General features: G+C 43.7%; 1 protein-coding gene across 1 annotated transcript in view; it reads left to right on the top strand.

The window, feature by feature from the left end:
* VIT (vitrin) overlaps positions 1-21,964 on the top strand; it is a 106,498-nt gene that overhangs the window by 62,345 nt on the left and 22,189 nt on the right. Inside the window, exons 8-12 of the mRNA XM_037807008.1 lie at positions 2,004-2,057; positions 3,173-3,238; positions 8,432-8,476; positions 10,034-10,096; positions 14,292-14,439. Of these exons, the coding sequence (XP_037662936.1) occupies positions 2,004-2,057; positions 3,173-3,238; positions 8,432-8,476; positions 10,034-10,096; positions 14,292-14,439 (376 nt within the window). The remainder of the gene's footprint in view (positions 1-2,003; positions 2,058-3,172; positions 3,239-8,431; positions 8,477-10,033; positions 10,097-14,291; positions 14,440-21,964) is intronic.

Genomic DNA, 21,964 nt, shown 5'->3' with positions numbered 1-21,964 from the left:
CCTTTGACTGACTTGTGATTGCTCAAACCAAACAAGATGGAGAGGAGCAAGTCTAGGCTGAGGGTAAGGGAGCCAAGAACCAGAGTGACAGAGACCTGCACAGGGCAGGGGTGGGGCTGTTCTCTGTCGGGGACTCCAACATCTACACTGACCTAGAAAACCCAGGGCAGCCACAGAGCTGCATCCTGTGGGCAGAGAGATGCCAGGAAAGAGTCCTGAAAACACTGAGAACCCCTCAGCAGGGCCACCTGAATCTACCAGAAGCTTAGAAGGTGGAGTGACCACTCTTGTTTTCCTACTCAGGTTCGTTTCCAAAAGTGCCATGGTTGTCTCAGCTGATTTAACAGATCAAATGTGTGTACCAACCAAGGGTAGGCCAGGAGGGGAAGCAGAGCACCACCTCATGCCAGGCACAGTAGTGACTGTGATCTTCCTCCTTCCTACTCCCCACGGTACCCCCTGACCAAGGGCAGCCAACAGGAAGGAAGTGGTGAAACGTGGGGCAGGAAGCGAGGCTGGCATCTGCACTGCGCATCCCTTCCACATCCCATTTCCCTCCCACCAACAGTTAGCTCCCTGTGCAAGTTCATCTTCCTTAAGGAGTCTGGAGAAGATTTTTCTTAAACTCCAGTCTCACAAATATTAAGAGACAGACAAACATTCAAAAGAAAAATGAGTAAAGTTCCCAATCAGATAAGACACAGAGGAAGAACTGCAAATAGCCAAGAAATTTAACAAAAGATGTTCAGCCTCACCAGGAGTCAAATGAATGCAAATAAACAATAAAATGACATTTTTCAACAATTCAGATTGGAAATTGGTAATTCTTAGTGTTGGCAAGAATGTGGAGAAATGACCCAGAATTTGCACTTTGAGGAATATATCCTAAAATAGTTATCAGTCAAGAGTGAAAACAAGCATGGACCCAGATGTTGTTCATAATAGAAAAATAAATAGAAACAGTTTAATTGTCCATTGTTAGAACGTTAAGGAAACTGCTCTACAGTCATTGAAGTTATGATGAATATGTGCGCTTCCCAACATGGGAAGATGAGCCAGTGACAGATTAAGTCAGGCTACACAATATGGTTGCCAACCTCATCTTCGTAATTGTATGTGTCGTACATGTGAACATGGGCACAGTAGAGGGGACGGAAAATGTACACCAGAACTGCATACTGCTAACTGCTGAAGAAAGGGTTGGCAGGGGATTTCTTATTATATGTAGTATATTTATATATTTTTTTACAGTAAGCATGTTTTATCTTTTTGATTAGAGAGAAAATAAAGTTCTTTTGAGTTTGTAACCAAATAACTGAACCAAAGGCAAAAGGAGTCATTTACAGATGGAGCTATTGCAGATAAATCCAGTTCTAAGAGAAACTGATTTTTTCCCCTGAACTCTCATCTCTTCCCCTCCATGAAACTTGGTTCTTTCCCCTCCGCTGGTTTTTACATGGCCTCTTTTCCCCAAAATCCCCCATTGCCCTCTTCCCTTTAAAAATCTTGCTTCGGAGAAACTGCCCAATTAATAATGGATGCTGAAATATATTTGATTCTCTAGCTGAGTAATTAAGGCTAACCTGTTGTGTACCTTTAAAAATGACTGAAAGCTAATGCTATTTGCATCAACACCATGTTAACTCAGTTTAAGCAAATTGCTAAATGTTAAGTGACATTTCTATTGAAGGATTGCCTTGTCCTCCTCATGATGGCACAGTTGAGAACTGTTGTAAGAATAACGAAATGTAAAGAAACATGGCACTTTAGTAAAGGACACTTCCTTTGACAGTTGTTACAACCTGGACTTTTCAGTCAGGGCTGTAAATTTTGTTTCCTTTTTCTCCCCATCTCAATGCCTTCTCCGGGGCAGGTTCAGACCACCCAAGGATGAAGCTTTACCTGGCTTCTGACCTTGGAAATGTCTTGCTAGAGTGCATCATGGAAAGAATGAGAGCAGGAAGATTAAAATGCATGCTCTGACCAGTCCCCTGTAATTGCAGGTCTCTGGGCCACCACCCACTCGAGCAGCCAGGACAGCGCCCGAGCCAACCCAGGTAGGAATTCACCTTTCCAGCTACTGATGAAAAGTGAGCTTGTTCACGGAGGGTTTGCCTTTCCAAATCATTGCCATTTGATTGAGATGTGAACAGAAGGCACTGAACCAATTAGGCCAACAGAAGATTCTGCTCCAGGGTCCAACTTATAAGGAAACTCATAAGGAAAGTAAAGGAGCTGGTCCATAAGCAAAGCCTTTCAAGAATCTCAACGCCCTAAAGGTGACTTTGTGGAAAAGGTCCTAAGGATTCCATTACCAGGCACCTAGAAACCTGGAAAGGCATTCCCTCGTGTTTCTGCATGAGGAACTAGGCAGTAGGAGCTGGAGGAAATTTTTATCATCTCCCCGGAAAAGAAGAGAGCCGATTTTGCTCGGGTTCATCTATAATACATAGTATAGAGATACATTCTTTCCTCCAGGAATTCTCCTGCAAATTGGTACATTCCCTGCCTCCCTTTTCTTCACTTCTGGGTACACCCCTTAGTGGTTTGGCCCAAGAACTGGAAAGGCAGAAGGGTGAAGGAAGTTCTTGTCTCTGTGGCGTTGCTGAGGCCTACAGAGAAGAAAAAGAAAATCAGGCAGGGCTAGATGCTTTCCACAAACTCTGCTCTGGGCCTGGTCCATAGCTCTAAAGGAGGAATAAAATTCCCTTTGAAGCTGCTAGGCTGGGAGCTGAAGTCCAGGTCTTCCTCCTCAGGGAGTTAAAAGAATCCTAGAGACCGCAGGTTCTGTTTTGCTTTGCACTGCATCAGGAGCAGGGCTCTCAGAGTCCCCTGGACAGGGCTAGCAGCTTCCACCAACTTCATAATTGCATCTTTGCCAGGGTCCATGCTGCTCTTCCGGACAAAAGGGCTCAAGAAACAGAAAGCTGGGCCGGCAGAGTCCCAGGCCATCTTGGTCCTCATCGAGTCCTTGGGGGCATCCTCCGCTTTTGTCCCCTTGGCCGGGCTTTCTGCCTCCTCAGCAAGCCCCCAAAGTGGAGCCAACCACAGAGGGCTTGGCTGACTTCCAAGGAAAATCTGAACTCAGGTCACATTCATTGGGGGGCAAAATAAGGGAAGAAAGCAGCTTGCTGGTTGCATGTGGATTGCTGGCCTTCTGTAATCCCCTCAGGTACCCAGAGGCAGGATTCACTGGGAGCTGCTTTCCAGAAACGTGCCGGAGCCGAGGCCAGCCTGGGTAAGCCACCCGCTGTGCACCACCCCTGCCCCCTAAGGCTTTGCTCTGCTGCACCTGCAAACACAACACAGTCCTCCCACAGGTGCTGGCCTCTGCAGCTCAATTCCAGGTCTCCGGAGTTTGGGGTTGTACCAAGTTATTTTAACCTCTAGAAAATGTCTCTTTGCTTTGCCTGTGTATCAGAAAGGAAACCTCTGGCAGCTCAGATGCCCAACTGTTCTTATCCAGTTTATGCCATTTCGAGAGGCTCCCCCTAAGCCTCCTATCCCCCCACCCTGCCCAGCCACTGGCCTCTGGGATCAAGTGCAAATACCCATGCATTCCACACTGCTCCCCTCATCCCCACCATCATCTCAGACCCACCCCTTGCTTGCTGTGGAAGGCCTCTCCCAGCCTGCAGGGATCACACCTAGACTAGGCAAGAGACCCTGCTGTACCTCCTCTTTGCACACCACGAGTGAAAGCAGGTAAGACCGGCAGGAGCCTTGGGCACCTTTCCACCAGCTCTCACCGGGGATGTGATCTTGCACAGTTCCTTGCCTAGAACAAGCAGATCATGGAAATGGAAAGAACTGTGCAGAGTCTCTCTGTCGAACAACGAATCCCTGATGGGATGCCTGGTGGGGGCTTTTACCCTCTATCTGATAACTTCGTGTCATTTGGCGGGCAGCGTGGTTCTATCTACTTTTACGGAACCTCAGCCTGTTGTTCTAAACTCGCGGTTCTCAAAGGGTGGTATGAGGACCCGGCTTCCGGCAGTCTTCCAGGAGCTCCTTGCCCAACTATATATCTTCCTGAGCCCAGATTTTCCTCATATACGTTAACCAAAGCAACATACCACAACAGGTTGCCTGCAGAAGCTGATACGCAGTTCCACTGCCTTCTCTTAAGCCAGGCATTTGAAGAAATGTGCCACTCTTCTCCCTGCACTTTTTTTGTTTTAGAAAATAGTTATTTTTCATAAATATGTTAAAATATAATAGTCTATGATTATTTAAAGTGATTTGCTAGTTAAATAAATAGCTAGTTATTATTCTGTTTCAAATGGGAGAAGGCACAGTTTTAATGTCTACCATGGTCAAAAACAAAAACTCAAATCCACATAAACAAAAGCTCTTGTGGGTGGGTGGGTGGGTGGTCATTAATAATGTTTAAGAGAGAAAGAGGTCCTGAGACCAAAAAGTTTGAGAGCCTTTCAAATATGTGAAACCAGCCATCATGTCCTCCTTCAGACCTAAAGGATAAATTTCCCCAATCCCTCCAACAGGCCCTTATGTGACTTGGTTTCCCGTTCATCCCCTAGCTACACAATATTTTGTTAATGAGTCTTAAAACAGGGCACCCAGAGCAGAACATGAAGCTGAAGGGTTAGGTGCTGGGGAATTGCCTCCCCTGTCCTGAAAATTCGGCCTCCATTATAACATCCCAAGGTCTATTTGGGGAAAGCTCTGCTCACCGCTGGCTCAGCTCCTACAGAGCTTGCAATAACTGAAGCCCCAGGCTTCTTCCTCTTGTACTTCTATAGAAGCAGGTCACCCTATTCCTGTCTAGTGCAATTGAGTTTTTGAACCTAAGTTGGGATATTACAACTGTCTCTATCAAATTCTCCCTTCGTTTAGTCTATTGCAATCTTCCTGGATCTTAATTCTGTCTTTTAATGTGCTAGTGATCCTTCTAACCTCTGTGTCAGCCACAAAACTAATCAACACACCACCTGTCTCCATTCCAGGCACTGATAAAAATATATCTGTCACACGAGACCCATTCCGGTGAGCCCTGCTAAACATTTCCTCTGTGTTTAAGGCAACCCATCAACATACAAACAGCCTTGTATGATGAATCAAGTGTTTTCAGATTCTAGGTGGAATCTTCTGCCTTCCCAGGCCCCACAGCCTCTCCCTACAGAGTCCATCAGAAGGCCACTGCCTCCTACGAACCGAGCCCCCCAATGCCAGACCCTGCCCCTCCCACCTGGATCCACTGGCTCCAGCCTGGCCCCGCCTGTGGAATTCACAGGAAAGGTGGGGCGGAACTGCACTCCTGATGGTTCCAGTTACAACTCGGTGGCCCTTCCTCAGAACCATCCCTGTGCTGGTTTGCTTCAAGGTACCTGAGCTCTGTTGGAGTTAAACCCAGCTGTAGACCTGCGACCGTCAATGCTACCTACAATGGACTGTGCCCAGGACCTCAGACGTCCCTCAACCTCTCTGAAAGCCCCGGGTGCTGGGCCGCGGGCCTGGCAGACACCCGCAGTGCTCCACATCTCAGTACAGAAGGGAGGTGCCCCAGAGGAATGTACAGCCCTTGGCATTAAGCCACTGGGACATGAGGCGAGGAGATCCCTGTAGCTCTGGAGCCAGCTGCTCTTCACACTGCCACCTCCTCCTAAAAATGGTATCCGGGGTGGTCGCTGAGGGCACAAAACAGGGAGCAGAAGGGCCTTCTGGGTTTCCATCCCATCAAACTTCAGAGCTCTGAGGGCCATGTGGGGTAGCCCCTGCTTGGGCCCTGGGCTGGTGGCTTCCAGGTGTGCAGGGCAAGCAGAAGGAGCCCTAAGCAATGCAAGGAGATGCATTGCCCCATCTCAAGCAGGCATAGCTCCTGACCCTTTTGAAGACTTAGCTACCCTTGGTGTTTTAACCAGAGTCCTTCAGAGAAACAGAACTGACAGGATATCTATATATGAGATTTATTCTAGGAATTGGATAATATGGCTGTGGAGATTGGCAAATCCTGATTCCATAGGGCAGGCCCCAAGTTGGAAACTTTGATGAAAATGAAGATGAATTCCCCTGGAGAAGCTGGCTGGCTGAAGCAGAGGCAGAAATTCTTCTTTTTGACTTCTGAAATCCTCAGTTCTGGCTTTTAAGACCTCCAACAGATTAGATGAAGAGACTCCCCTCAGTGCTGAGGGCAATCTCCTTTGTTGACTGTAGATGCAAACAGCTGTAGATGCAAATCCATCTACAGAATACCTTCACAATGACAACCAGGCCAGCACTTGCTTCACCAAACAACTGGACCTCATAACCTAGCCAAGACGACACGTGAAATTAAACATCACACTTGATGTGAGCCACAGGGGGCCTAAGAGACCCGAAATGCTGGCAGCATGATGACCCCTCAATCATTCTACCTCAGCAGGTGGTGGTTTAGGACAGCCTCTGAAGCCTATCTGGACTTGAAGTCCAGCTCTGCCACTCCCTGTGCATCAGTTTCCTCATCTGTAAGATGGGGTCATGGTCGTACCTATTCACAGGGTTACTGCCACATAATACTTTTATTAAGACAATGAAGAAGCTCTCAATGGATATTAACTGTTTCTACCTGTTTACCATGGAAATCATTCAGAACCAAAACCTACTTCTAGCCACCATATCTATGAGATGACCAAGCAAGGATTGCCGCAAAAATAATTGCCTGTTTTCTTAAGAGTGAATTACACTTTTCAGGGTGATTTTACATACATTTATCTCCTCTGAATGTTCTACCCTGTAAGCTCAGCTTTCCATAGGAGGAAACTGGGGATCAGAGAAGGGGACTGAACACACGTCACCTGACTTCTTATTTCTCCATAGAACCCTGTTCCTCTGTGACTTCAGAATACAAATGTTCTTGCAAATTTGCCCCTCATTACCACAAAGCCCAAGAAACACCAGTCTCAGCTGTCCAAATATTTTTCAGCCCTCAGCTTTTGGATAAAAGTGATTTGGTTCAAACTTGTCCCAAACAAAATGAAAGTGGCACTAACAGAAGGACAGACTTCCAGACAGGAATCAGAAGCAAGGAAATTCCTGATGTCAGGGAACTCTTTATCTCCTACTGAACTAATAGAGCATCCAACATTCTATTCTTCATGACATTCAACGGTGCAGAAAGCCTTGGGGAAAATCTGAGACGGGCCACTGGTATATCATTTGTTTTAAGAAAAGAGCAAAGTGCACATTTTTACCTGGAGGTGGCAATACAGTAAAAAGGCTAAGGAAGCAGAATGTTTATAAATATAAACCATACATATTTTAAGGTTGGAGACCACCTAGCCCAACCTGCTATGCTATTCCCAAAGCAACTGAGGTTCACAGAGGGTAGTGACTTGTTCAAGGTCACACCCCTGGTTAACAGATGAACCAGATTAAACTCAGGTCTCACCAATAAACCAGAATGTGCAAGAGCACAGACTGCTTTCTTCTCCAAACAGCCTGGCAACTTGATCACGTGAAGAAAAATATCACTTCCTTTGAATGTGTTCATAATTCCAGCAGGCAGCAAAGCCAATAGCCTTTAAGAAATGAAAGAGTTGATGCCCTCAGCCTTCTGAGCTCAAAGAGAGAAAAAGAAAGAAAGCAACAAAAGCTGCACACAGCCATTTTGGTGTCCTTATGCATTTTCCTAACGTGTTCATGCCACTTCTGAGCCCCTCCCAAAAGGGATCAGGGACTCTTAGGTAACAGTTTCCCCCTCCCAGCCACTCCTTCTATAGTTACTTGGGAAGGGTAGTAAACATTTTACTGCCTAGAGGATGCCAGGTGTCATTTTGCTTTATTCTGCTGCAGGCACACAGTGAGAAGTGGAGCCCCCAAAAACAAGTGGCCTGCCTGCCTCTTGAAGATTTGTTCTTGGAGAACCAAGAAAGAAAACCCAGATAGACAAGTGGGACAAATGTACCTAGAATGATATTAAGCACATGGCAGATGCATAATAAATATGGATGGATGGATGGATGGATGGATGGATGGATGGGGATTTGAGCGAAAGATTTCAGCTTTACAAATGAAATTTTTCTCAAAGTCCAAGAAGGAATGTGCCACTTTAGTTGGTACTGTAATGAATTCCCTGTCTCTGGAGGTATTCAAGGACTTGGTAGAGATGTTGTAAGAGCAGGTTGAGGTGTTGCTTCGGACAAGATGAGCTTTTGGTCCCTTTGAATTCTAAGATTTCTATATTCCACGGTTCTTGGTGCAGGATGAAAAAAAGCAAGGAGTCAAGATGTTTTGGCCTTTGGCTGTTAGAATTTTAGATGGGAAAAGTCCAACAGATTTCAGGTTGCTTCACTGAAAATCTGGTCCCATGATCCTTTACTGGACTTTTTTTGCCACAACTGGGAAACATTATCACCTTTGCAGTTCACTTGAGAGTTTTCTCACTGGTTTTGTTTAAGTAACAAGTTTGCTTCTTTTCAATTTTGAAAATCAGGAGAAACAGACTTGTGGAAAGCTGGATTGGTCCTTTTAGATGCAGGTAAGTATACAGCCCACCTCCCGGCCCTGACTAGGTTCACAGTCACAGGTTTACAGAACTAAGGCTGCCTCACTGCCAGGCTGGTGGCCGGAGAGGCCGAGCCAGAGGGAGCAGCCTTCCCGAAGCTTCGGCCTCCAACCCCAAGGCCTGGTGGCCCAGCAGCGTGCACTGAGACTGCTCCAGGGAGGCCTGGGGTAAGGGGGGCACTGGATGACAAAGAAGAGAAAGGAAAAAGCAAGAAGGGGGTTCGTTCCTCACCCCTGCTGCTTCTCCAGCACACTTCCCTGTCCTGTTTCCCCTTTCTGTTTTGCAAAGTGGCATTCAGGCTTTGCCTTCGCATGAATGGGTACTGTTTGCTGTTAGCTGCATTAAACGATTGAAACGCCAGCAACAAGCAAGGCCTTCCGGCTCCTGGTCTAAGGGAAGATTCGACTGGTAGGTGAGGGATGGGGCTGCAAGAGAGGCTTTGGGCCTCCAGACTTGCCTTCCCCCACTCCCTCCAATATGGAACCTTCGGGAGTTTCCCTGAGAAGCTCCTGGCTGAGAAATGCCATTACATACCCAAAGCAACGGTTTAAAATGATGGGAGGAAGTGGGATGAGTGAGCTGACCTTTAATGTGAAGATGAAATCATGTGCTTTGCAAACTGGAAAAAATAACAAGCAGGAGAGAGCTGATCGCAGCCAAGAACAAACAGTCCCAGCCCCCTCTCCCCTGACCAGGACCCCTGGGCCTCAGGGCGTGCTGGAGACCCGAGGCCCGCTGCCTGCTGGGGCTACCAGCTTCTCTCCAAGCTTTTCTCCATCTGTTTAGCTCGCTGGCCTGACCAAGCCCACAATGACTTTCATTTATTGTCTTTATTTCCTTAAAAGGTGTATTTGTGATCTTGGCGCCCTTGTAAATGGCTCCAAAGAAAACCCCTGAAGCTGAGATTTAACTCACACAAACAGCCTCTCAAAGTATAAAACCTTTTTGCGACTTTACCTGCCTCTCAGACTGCCGTGGGGAAAAGGCTGCGTTTTCAACCCCCTTATCTAAGTTACTTGCATCTGACTCTTCCCTTCCCCTCTACATCCAGCCCCCCTACGCTACCCGCCTTGTGTCTTACTCCTCTTTGTTCACTGATTCAGTCACCAAATGTTGCCCTACAGGTGCTGGCAAAGTAGAGGTTTATATGATGGGGGAGACACATTCCCTGATCTCAAGATTTTTAGAACTTTACAGAGGATCGCTTAGGCTGGCAAAGGGCTTCATGATCTCAGATTAGGAAACCAAGGCTCAGATAGGATAAGTTAACGGGGCAGCGGGAGGTAAAACTCAAGTCTTCTGACTCCAGATCCACTTGCAGTCCCCAGTAGCCTCCTGTGCCTTTGGTCAGCTGTCAGCAAATATTAATTTATTCTTTGTTTTCTGAGGGTGGGGTGGGGTGGAGAAGAGCACAGGCAGCTATAGCCAATCCCGTGAGCTGGGTATGAATATCCGTTATGCCCCCTTCCTTTGGGAGAACCAGATACTTCCTGGGCTTTAAGTCACCAAAAGTTTTACTGCTCTTTCCAGGATTTGTTCCAAAAGAAGAATTAAGTACACAGTCTTTGGAGCCAGTATCCCAGGGAGATCCAAGTAAGTTAATTGACAACAAGAAGCCCCTGGTGGCTTTCCTGTCTGACCTGCCCTCTCTTCTCTGCCCACTCACTCCCACCCAACCCTCCTCTCCTGCCTTGGGTCTATTGTCCCCACTCTTCTGTCATGCTACTCTAAGGGCAAGAGAAGCTTTCTAAGGATTTAAAGTGTCTGTGTGGTGAGAGGGAAGGGATCTGGTTTTTAAAACATCACTATGGCAACAGGTGCAGAATGGAGCGGGGAGGCGGGAGTGGGTGAGAGGAGGAGAGTGGCTGGTAGCAGATGCAGGGGGACGGTGGGAGAGGGCAGCAGCTGGAGCTGGGAGTAGAAATGGGGAGAAATGGGCAGAGTCAGGAGACATGGAGAAGGAAGAGTCGAGAGGGCTGGAGGTTGGGTTATGAGAGAGGGCATAGTTAGAGATACTTTGAGCAACTGGGTAGGTGGCTCTGCGCTGGAAGAGGGGCAGCTCGGGGCAGTGAGATCGTAGATGTCCAGCATCTTCCATGGGACACCCAGTCTGGTGGACAGTCGGCCACCCATGTTGGCCTGGCTAGAACGTTAGCATTGCAAGACGGGATATATAGTTCAAAACTGAGGCTGTGAGAATAAAAAAATGTGGTCTAGGGAGACAGGGTAAAGTAAAGAGACAAAACTGAACCCAGAAGAACTGCAACATTACATATGTGGAGGAGAAGCTACCCAAAGGGGCCAGAGAGAAAGGAAAACCAGACAAGTTTCCTACAAGCCAAGGAAAACACTCCCAGGTTCCCCAGAACATCCCTAGAGGTTGGCCACCAAGGGTCGTGGGTGCATATGAGAATCACCTGAAGACATTTTTAAAAATTAAAGCTGTCCAGTTCCTGCCTCATCCTACAGAATCAAACACTCCCTAAATCTTGCTATTCTGAGGGTGGTCTGGAGACAATACATCCGCATCACCGGGGAGCTGGTTAGAAATGCAGAATCTTGGACCCCTCCCAGACCTACTGAATCCAGGGATTCCTTTGGACAGAAGCGCTGCCCAGGGCAATAACCAGGCATCTCTGTTTGCTGAAGTTGCAAAGCGACTCACACGTGACTCTGCCACGTATCCAGGGTTAAGAAACACTGAACCAATGTATTGGCCAACGCTGCATTAATCTATAAAATGGTATCGCTTTATACTGAAAACCAAAGCACTTAAGGAAACTGGTCTTTAATTCCTGTTGACTCCATGCTCTAGCATTTCCTCCTTGTCCTCCACCCTCCATCTTTGTGGCCATCGTAAATTGCTCAGGCTGAACACTTCATAACCACCCTTTAGTATTGAGGCTGTCCTCTTCAGATCAGCCTGATTTCCTCTCACACGACAAAGCCACCAGGCAGTGGTCAGCACACAGCGTGGGCTGGAACATCCTCTTTATTTTTTTTTTTTAATCTTCATTTTCTTGAGATATATTCACATACCACGCAGTCATACAAAACAAATCGTACTTTCGATTGTTCACAGTACCATTACATAGCTGTACATTCATCACCTAAATCAATCCCTGACACCTTCATTAGCACACACACAAAAATAACAAGAGTAAAAATTAAAGTGAAAAAGAGCAATTGAAGTAAAAAAGAACACTGGGTACCTTTGTCTGTTTGTTTGTTTGTTTCCTTCCCCTATTTTTCTGCTCATCCATCCATAAACTAGACAAAGTGGAGTGTGGTCCTTATGGCTTTCCCAATCCCACTGTCACCCCTCATAAGCTACATTTTTATACAACTGTCTTCGAGATTCATGGGTTCTGGGTTGTAGTTTGATAGTTTCAGGTATCCACCACCAGCTACCCCAATTCTTAAGAACCTAAAAAGGGTTGTCTAAATTGTGCGTAAGAGTGTCCACCAGAGAGACCTCTCTGCTCCTTTTGGAATCTCTCTGCCACTCAAGCTTATTTCATTTCCTTTCACATCCCCCTTTCAGTCAAGAAGATGGAACATCCTCTTTAATATATCCTGGGAAAGGGGGAGGCAAAGGTGACCCCAAGATCAGCATTCGGCTAAGGAGTGAGAACTAGGCAAACACAGAAACACCTCTCCTCCAAACCTAGCTATGACACAAACATGTCAATCCTGAGCTCAGTTCAAGATGAAAGAAATAAGGAGGAAAAAAACTAACTGTAAGGAGCCAAAACAGATGCCACAAAATCCCTGCACTTTATTCATTATAAAAGAAAAAAAATCCCTTTGGCTCTTATTCTAATTTACATTGCTATTTAACAAAAAAAGTTTTCATTTTTAATGGCATAATGAACTAATCTGCTGACTTCTGGAGGGGAAACCCCCTTCAGCGGTGCTTCTCAAATTTCTATGTGCACACAAATCACCTGGGGATCTCCGGAAACTGCAGTTCTGACTCTGTGGGTCTGGGTGGGGTCTGCTTTTCCAGCAAACCTCGGCTGAGGGGGTGCCGCAAACCCTAAAGAACACCACTGCCACCTGGTGGCCACAGCTTACATTGCATGCCCAGAAGAAGGAAAGAATGAGCCATCCCCAAAGGGAGCACAGCCAGTTGAGAGCAGGCCTGCTTCATCTTTAAACTCTACTTCTGGATTTTATTTGCTTCTTCCAACCTTCATCTCAAGAGTCATACTTGCATATGGCAGATGTGGGACAGGGAAAAACAGCTGAACAGGAAGAATGGGCAGGCAATGGTTGTCCAGGTAGACAGGAGGTAAAAGCTTACAAGATCTGCTAACGAGCAGAGGCACAAACAAGGGCCCTAAGTCCAGGTGGAGAGAAGCCGGCCATGCCCAGCGAGGTCCCGCCATCTCCTGCTCCTCCCCTGGTTTTGACTGCCATGCACCTGACCAAGATAATAAAGTACCCTCTCAGCTACAACTCTTTGCCTTCATCTGCCAATTCTGCGGTGTCCTTTGTCAATAAATAACTTCCTCATCAATTCTCCTGCCTAAAACTATTTCAATACATGCCCCTTTCTTGCTTTCATTAAAAAAAAAAAAAAAAAAAAAAAAAAAAAAACACCTCTCTCCCTCCGTCTGGAGGTTCAAGGAACAGGAAGGCTCCATTCACATCAAGACAATGCGAGGCAGGGGACAGAAACCAGCGAGCGCCTCGCAGGCAGCTGTGCAGCCACTTAGGGAGCTCCAGCTCGTCTTGGGCCTTGGGTCTTGGGCAGCTGTACCGTCTCCCTTGGAGGGCGGCGCTGGCTCACATGCCATCTCTGCTACCCCAGCCCAGCAATTCTTAACTTTACTCTCTCCCTTGCTTTTTTCTCCATTGAACTTTGTTTTGAAACATTTTTTGTCTCCCACATTGCAGTTGTTAAGTAACTTCTCATTTTTTTATTAATCAAAGGTACATATAGCTCCCAATAAGAACTTATGAAAAACATTGAATAATCCATTTTATTATATTGAGATGATATAATTTCAGTCAAAACCTTTCTACCAATTTCTATCATTAGAGATGTTGAGAGTAGCTTGCAGCCCCACCAACCCTGCCCCACTCCCCCACATACACCATAACCTTCCTGTCTTCACCGAGATACAGAGATCTGAAGCCAGGAACAATTGCTCTAGTCTCTATCACAACTAAAAGAAAGAAAAATAATCTGAGATAGCTACAAACAAGTGCTGATCTCCTGGAGATACAAGTGGATAATTTCCTTGGGTCCTCACCCAGGGAACTGAAGGAGAAAATTAATATCAACTTCTCATTCTCTGATTCCTGCCTCCCCACAGCCCAGGCCTGGTAGATTCCTTTATACCACTGTAAAGACCCAACACATAATTCCAAAAAGTCAGTGTGAGAGTAAAAGGCCATCAGCTCCTGGGACTCAGTCTTGGTGACCTCCCATATCTGGAGATTGGCACATAGAAGGTTTGAACCCAGAAACCATCCTGAGGATCTTTCCAAGATTGACTGGGACATCTTGGCTTCTGAAGTCTATTAATCATGGCTGATACAGACAATTCTAAAACAGTTATGGAAACAGGTGCTATCCCAAGTGTCTAGAACTTGGAAGGGAGCCCAGTGAAAATCCACTGATGGACATAAATTAATACGCCCCACATCTTACTAACTCTTTTTTCTTTACTTTTCTTTGGAATATCAGTGGGTTCTGCTTGGAGAAAGGAGTGAGAGAATGCCTGAGTGAATGTAATGGGAGATAATCGGAATAACAGAGTCCTTTTCCATTTCTCAGACTGCAAAATTGACCTGGCATTTTTAATTGATGGGAGCTCGAGTATCGGCAAACGTCGTTTCCAAATCCAGAAGCAGTTCCTGGCCAATGTTGCCCAAGCTCTCGACATCGGCCCCGCCGGTCCACTGATGGGTGTTGTTCAGTATGGGTAAGTGTCATTAATGTTCAGAAACCAAGTGATGCCGTGTGCTTGATTTTGTGCCATAAATTATACCAACACACCCTAGAGCACAAATCAGTTTTCCTCCATAGGGTAAATGTAAATGAGAGAAACAGAAGCAAATCAAATGGCATTTGAGAAATGTGAGACTTCCAGAAGGGAAGGACAGGTTAATACACCTTGTAACTAAGTGGCATGTACACCTGTGGTTGGTAAAGAGTGCTTATTTGCTGGGAATCAGGAGAGCTGGGTTCCAGTCCCAGCCCTGCCAGGAACAGGCTGTGTGGTCTTGGGCTAGGCCTTCAACTTCCTGATCATCAGTTTCCTCATCTGTAGAACAAGATCAGACACCCCCCTCCACCTTATTCTTTACTATTAGAGCATTTGTTTAGAGGGGCTACACCCTATGCGACCACCCGTAGGTAAGATGCCCAGAGAACATGGTGCCTTAGGTGGTACTTTCTCTTCAAACAGAGACGGGAATCTTCATCTGTCGGGATAACCTTGGCCCCTGCCCCAGTCCCGGAGAAGCTTTCCAGGCAGTGGTAGTCCTGGGCGGGGAGGGTGGAGGCCCTAAACAGGCAGCTGAATGCACAGGTGGCTGCCCAACACTGGTCTTATTATTTTACTTAGGGTAGAAAGTGAGAGCTTGTGTTGAGAAATGCCTCAGTTGGCCAGGGCTGCTGTGATAAATACCACTCAATGGGGTGGCTGAAACAACAGGGATTTATTGGCTCGTCGTTTTAGAGGCCAGAAATCCCAGATCAAGGCATCGGAAGGCCATGCTTTCCCTTGGAGTCTGTGGCATTCTTGTGTCGGCTTCTTGTGATCCTTGGAGGTTCCTAGCTTGCATCCCTGCCTCTGTCACTTGGTCTCCCCATGTGGCTTCTCTGACTTCTAGCTACTCTGACATCCGGCTTCCTCTGGTTTCTGATTTCTACTGACTGACTGTGCAAACTTCCTCCCTTTATAAGACCTCCAGTCATATGGACTGAGACCCGGCCTGGTTCAATCTGAACACACCTTAATAATAACATCTTCAAAAGGCCCTATTCCTGAATAGGTTCACACCCACAGGAACGGAGATTAGGCTTAAGGACATGTCTTTTGTTGGGAGATGATTCCATTTACCACAGTATCCAATCTCAGCCTTCTTTCCTTTTATTTGGGATAATGAACCAATGTTATTTCATATATGAATAGGTTTCTCTCTAAATCAGATATACAGTTATTAACAGATAATACAGAAACAATCAAAAGAGTGAGCAAGCATTCACTTCAAATATAGGCAGACTTTTGACCAAGAACCACTGAGAGCAGGATAATTACCACCCAATTCAAAACATTTTCCACCAAGGACCCTTGGACACATCATGCATCCTCCCTCATCACAGATCTGCAGTTTATCCCGTGAAGTAGATACAGATCTTGATGCCCTTTGCACAGAAGCAGCAGCCACTGAAAAGTGAGAACATCCACACCTGACAACACCCAGGGGTGTCACAGGTGTCCCCAGGCCCTCTCAGAGCAGCCCTGTAAATATGGCTGTCACCTTGATGCTGCTAGAATATTTATTTTTGAGTTGTCAAGAGAAATAAACATATTTTTAGAATTAAATCCTAGTAACACATTTAGCGCAATCTTCTATTCCTGTGAATAAAAATTACCAATTAGTTAACTTGCACTGGAAACTCAGTCGAAGAAGCAATTATATAAAAATAACTGGGGTTTCCGGTCCAGCGTGTGGAGTTTGGAAGTCATCACTCCCATCCTAACAATGAGAAAAAACCTGGAAAACTGAAAAACAACAACTCTTCTTAGATCCATCAGAGAATTGGAGTGACAGGAAAAGCTGTTGCCTCGAAATCTGGAGAGACAGGTAGGTATGGAGAATCACAGCTCACCTGGAAGAAGCCAGGAAAACGCCTGCCTGCTGGAGCCAATACTGATAGGAATTCTCAAACCAGAACTGACAAGTTACAGCATGGACCAGCTTCAGAATAAAAGCTTCAAGAGACCCAGTCTTAGGGGACCCCATACTTTCATGAATTTTACCTCCAGGAGTTTGGCTGATGTCACCGTGAAAACTGCCCTCATGCTTCCAGCAGGGGGAGGGGAAAAGTAAGCATTTTTAAATACCCCCAGAGCAGTCTGTTCTTTTGACTGCCCTCAAAAGAAACTTTTTTACCAAAGCCTAACTGACTTGGGTTTTACCAGAGGCTAACCAACCTGAGGAAAAGGAAATACCCAACTCCAGCCCCTTCAGCCTTCTTGTCTCACTTGTGAAGGGGCACAGGCTCACTGAAAGACTGAGACCAAATCACAGGATTATACAATGCTTCCCTCCCGTACCCTGTATCAATTGGGCTCCTGCATAATAATAGGGGATTTTATGGGAAAGACTGCAAAAGCTCGGGTCTTATTTAAGAATTCTCTAAGGAAACTCCAGGAAAACGGGAGACAAAAACAAGGACACCAGGGAAAGTTTAGCCTCTGACCCCTATGGCTACAGCAAGCAGTAAACACGGACTTACTCCTAACCAGAAAAACATAAAACCTCACACTAAAGGCCTGTGTATCTCAGTTCCTTTTTACTTGGAGGCAAAATCACAGTCTGAAGAGACAGAGCAAGCATCAGAACCAGACCCAGACATGGCAGAGATGCTGGAATTATCAGACCTGGAATTTAAATAACCACAATTAATATGCTAAAGGCTCTAATGAATAAAGTGGACGACATGCTGGGAAAGATGGGGGAATGTAAGTAGAGCTACGGAGATTCTAAGAAAGAATCAAAATGCTAGAAATCGAAAACCTTGTGACAGAAATGAAGAATATCTTTGATAGGTTCCTCAGTGAAGCAGACATGGCCAAGGAAAAAAACAGTGGGCTTGAAGATACGTCAATAGAAACTTCCAAAGCTGAAGTGCAAAGAGAAAAAAGAATGAAAAAGATGAAACAGAATATGCAAGAACTGTGGGGACAATTACAAATGGTGCAACCTGCATATAAAGGGAATACCAGAAGGGGAAGAAGGAAAGAAAGGAACAGAAGAAGTATTTGAAGTAATAATGCTCAGAATTTTCCAAAATTATTGACAGACACCAAACCACAGATCCAGGAAGCTTAGAGAACAGAAACAGAATAAATACCAAAACATCTACACTAGAAATACCATATTCAAACTGCAGAAAATCAAAGACAAAGAGAAAATCTTGAAAGAAGCCAGAGGGGATAACAAGACCTTACCTATAGAGGAATACAGGTATAAGGAATAAGGTATAGGAATAAGACTCACACTGGACTTCTCTTCAGAAATCATGCAAGTACGAAGAAAGCAGAATGAAATATTTAAAGTATTGAAGGAAATAAACCACCAACCTAATATTTTGTATGCAGTAAAATTATCCTTCAAACGTGAAGGAAAAATAAAGACTTTCTCAAACAAAAATTGAGGGAATTTTTTTCCAGTAGATCTAATTTGCAAGAAATGTTAAAAGGGGTTCTTCAGAGAGAAGAAAAAATGGTAAAGATCAGAAAATTGGATCTACAGAAAGAAAGGTAGAGTGTTTGAAAAGGAATAAATGAAGGTAAAATAAAATCTTTTATTTTTCTTATTCTTAGCTGATCTAAAAAATAAGCTTGTTCAAAATAATAATAGCAACAATATATTGGATGACCATAGCTATGGATAAGTAACTGAAATGACAGTGATATTATTAGGGACAGGAGGGAAGAATTGGAAATACTGTGTTATAAGGTATCTGACCTACCTATGAAGCGATAAAGTGTTATTTGAAAGTGGACCTAGATTAGTTGTAAATGTTTATTGCAAACTCTAGGGAAACCATTAAATAAATTTAAAAAGAAGTATAATTGATACGCTAAGAGAGGAAGAAAATGGAACCATGTAAAGTGCTTGATTAAAACCAGAGAAAAGAGAAAAAGAGGAAGACAAAAGAAAAAGAAAGAAAGAAAGAAAGAGGGCAATGATTAGGAAAGTTATAAATAAGGTAGATTTTAATCCAACTACATCAATGAGCACTTTAAATGTGAATGGTTTAAATATAACCATTAAAATACAGTGTATTAAAAAATAACCAAGTATCTGTTGTCTACAAGAAACCCACTTTAAATATAAAGACAGATATAGACTAAAAGTAAAGAGATGGAGAAAAAAATACCATGCTAACACTAATCAAAAGAAAGCTGGGTAGCTATATAAATTTCCAACAAAGCAGACTTCTGAGCAAGGAAAATTATCAGAGATAAAGAGGGGCATTACATAATGATGTAGAGGTCAATTCTCCAAAAAGACATAAAAATCATTGATGTATATGTGCCTAACAACAGAGCATAAAAATATGTGAGGCAAAAACTGATAGAACTCAAGAAAAAAGAGATACATCCCCTATTATAGTTGGGGACTTCAACACCCCTCTTTCAGTAATTGACAGATCAAGCAGGCAAAAAAAAATCAGTAAGGCTACAATTGACCTGAAGAGCACCATCAATCAACTGGATCTAATTGACATTTACAGAATACTTCATCGAAAAGCAGAATGTGCATTCTTCTCAAACTCACATGGAACATTTATCAAAATAGACCACATACTGGGCCATAAATCACACAAATTTCAAAGAATAGAAACCACACAAAGTATGTTCTCAGACCACAATGAAATTAAACTAGAAATCAACAGAAAGACAACCAGAAAATCCCAAAAGTATGTAGGTATTAAACAACACATTTGTAACTAACATATGGATCAAAGAAGAAATCTCAAGAGAAATTTTTAAATATGTTGAACTAAATAATGAAAATACAACATACCAGAATTTGTGGGATGCAGCAAAAGCAATGCTTTCAGGAAAATTTATAGCATTGAATGCATATATTAAAAAAGAAGGAAGATCTAAAATCAATAATCTAGGCTTCTACTTTAGGAAAGTAGAAAAAGAAGAGCAAATTAAATCCAAGTAAGCAGAAGAAAAGAGATAACAAAAAGTAGAATAGATATCATTGAAATTGAAAACAGGAAAACTAGAAAAAATAAAACCAAAAAGCTGGTTCTTTGAAAAGAGCAATAAAATTGATAAACCTCTAGCCAGGCTAACCAAGAAAAAAAAGAGAGAAGATGCAAAATATCAGTATCAGAAACGAAAGAGGGACCATCACTGCTGGTTTCATGGACATTAAAAGGATGACAAATAATTATGAGGGTAATGCTGGCCTCATAGAATAAGTTCCTTCTATATTAGACCTAAATGTAAAAGGTAAAATTACAAAACTTCCAGAAAATAACATAGGAGAAAATCTTGGTGGTTTGGGGTTGGCAACAACTTTCCAAATGCAACACCCAAAGCAAAATCCATGAAAGAAAAATAAATTGGTAAGTTGTGCTTCATTCAAATTAAAAACTTCTGCTCCGTGAACGATACTATTAAGAGAATGAAAAAGACAAGCCACAGACTGAGAGAAAATATTTGCAAAACACGTATCTGATAAAGGGCTTGTATCCAAAATATACAAAGAACTCTTAAAACTCAACAATAAGAAAACAAACAACTCAATTATGACATGGGCAGAAGATCTGAACAGATGTGTAACTGAAGAAGATATACAGATAGCAAATAGGCATGTGAAAAGATGCTCAACATCACATATCATTAGGAAATTGCAAATGAAGACAACAGTGAGATACCACTGCATACTTATTAGAATGGCTTAAATCTAAAACACTAACACCACCAAATGCTCGCAAGGATGTGCAGCAACAAGAACTCACATTTGTTGCTGGTGGGAATGCAAATGGTACATCCACTTTGGAAGACCCTTTGGCAGTTTCTTACAAAGTTAAACATAGGCTTACCATATGACCCAGCAATTGCATTCCTGAGAATTTACCCAACTGAGATGATAAATTTATGTCCACACAAAAACCTGCACACGAATGTTTATAGCAGCTTTATTCATAATTGCCCAAAACTGGATGCAGCCAAGATGTCCTTCCATAAGTGAATGAATGAACAAACTGTAGTACATTCAGACAATGGAATAATATTCAAGGATAAAAAGACATCAAGCCATGAAAAGACATGTAGGAAACTTAAATGCATATTGCTAAGTAGAAGAAGCCAGTCTGAAAATGCTACATGCTATATGATTCCAACTATACAAAATGCTGGAAAAAGCAAAACTTTAGAGGCAATAAAAGGACCAGTGGTTGGCAATGGTTCAGGAAGGAGGTGGGAAGGGATAAATGGGTGGAGCACAGGGCATTTTTAGGGCAGTTATAATATTCTGTATGATACCATGAGGCTGGGATATATGACATTATGCATTTGTCAAAACTCAGAACTGGATACACAAAGAATGAATGGTAAATTAAAACTATGGACTTTGGTTAATCGTAATGTATCACTATTGGTTCATCAATTGAACAAATGCACCACACCAATGCAAGAGGTTAATAACGGGAAACTGTGTGTATGTGTGTGTGTGTTTTTGTGTAAGGGAAGGTGATATATGGGAACTCTGTACTTTCTGTGCAATTTTTCTGTAAACCCACAACTGCTATAAAAAATAAAGTCTACTTTAAAAAATATAAACAAAATAACCAATTTCTGTAAATGCCAACTCTCAATGTCCAATTATGTATCTAGAGGATTTTGACTTGAAATAGGAAAGGAGGTTTTTTGGACATTGTTTTCCTGTTTTTCAAAATGTCAACTCATTTTCATTCCTGTTATTTAAAGGATAGCAAATGGATAGCAGACTTCTCTTGGGAGGGAATTTAAGCATTTTAGTGCCAGCTGTCCCTGGTCAATTTTATTTGGGAGTTCAAAGCTCGGTGTGTTATGTTACATTAAAAATAGCTGGTTTAAAAGCTTAGGTGTACCAAAATTTATAGTATAATATGAAAATCAGGTGAGAAATGTGTCAAGGAAAAGAAAATTGGCTAGAGAATAGTGTTGTATGCTGACAGGAACATGGATTAAAGAACAAATGTAGCAGGGAAGGAGAAACAAACCAAACACCCCCCTCCCCCTTTTTCTAATGCAATCACCATTTGCAGGAAAGAGTTTACTTCCATGCTTTTCAATTTCACTTTCTAAAAAGCCCTTTGGGCTTTGCCTTTTTTTCATCCAGAGTACTTATTAATTTGAAAGAAATATAAATCTATTTTCCATGTCTGTTTGTTGTTTTTTGGGGGGGTTGGGGGGTAGTACAAACGAATCAATCATCTTCACCCTGCTCCAGCAGCAGAGTGGAGTGGAAAGCACAATGAATTGGTGACAGACAGCTGCATTCTGGCCTTAGCTCTGCTGTGTGACCTTAAGCGAGTCACTTAACCCTTCCAGTAAGAGCCACCATCTGTAAAGCACAGCAGCCGGGCCAGATGATTCATTAGGGCTCTGTGAGCCCTGGCGTTCTGTAACCCAGTGACTGGGTCTGTATTCAGAAGCTGTCCAACACGTGCATGTTGGACTGACAGACCACATGAGCTAC

The sequence above is a fragment of the Choloepus didactylus genome, chromosome 17 (assembly GCF_015220235.1).
Source record: "Choloepus didactylus isolate mChoDid1 chromosome 17, mChoDid1.pri, whole genome shotgun sequence".
Classification (NCBI taxonomy): Eukaryota; Metazoa; Chordata; class Mammalia; order Pilosa; family Megalonychidae; genus Choloepus; species Choloepus didactylus.
This window is presented reverse-complemented; position numbering and strand designations above follow the sequence as displayed.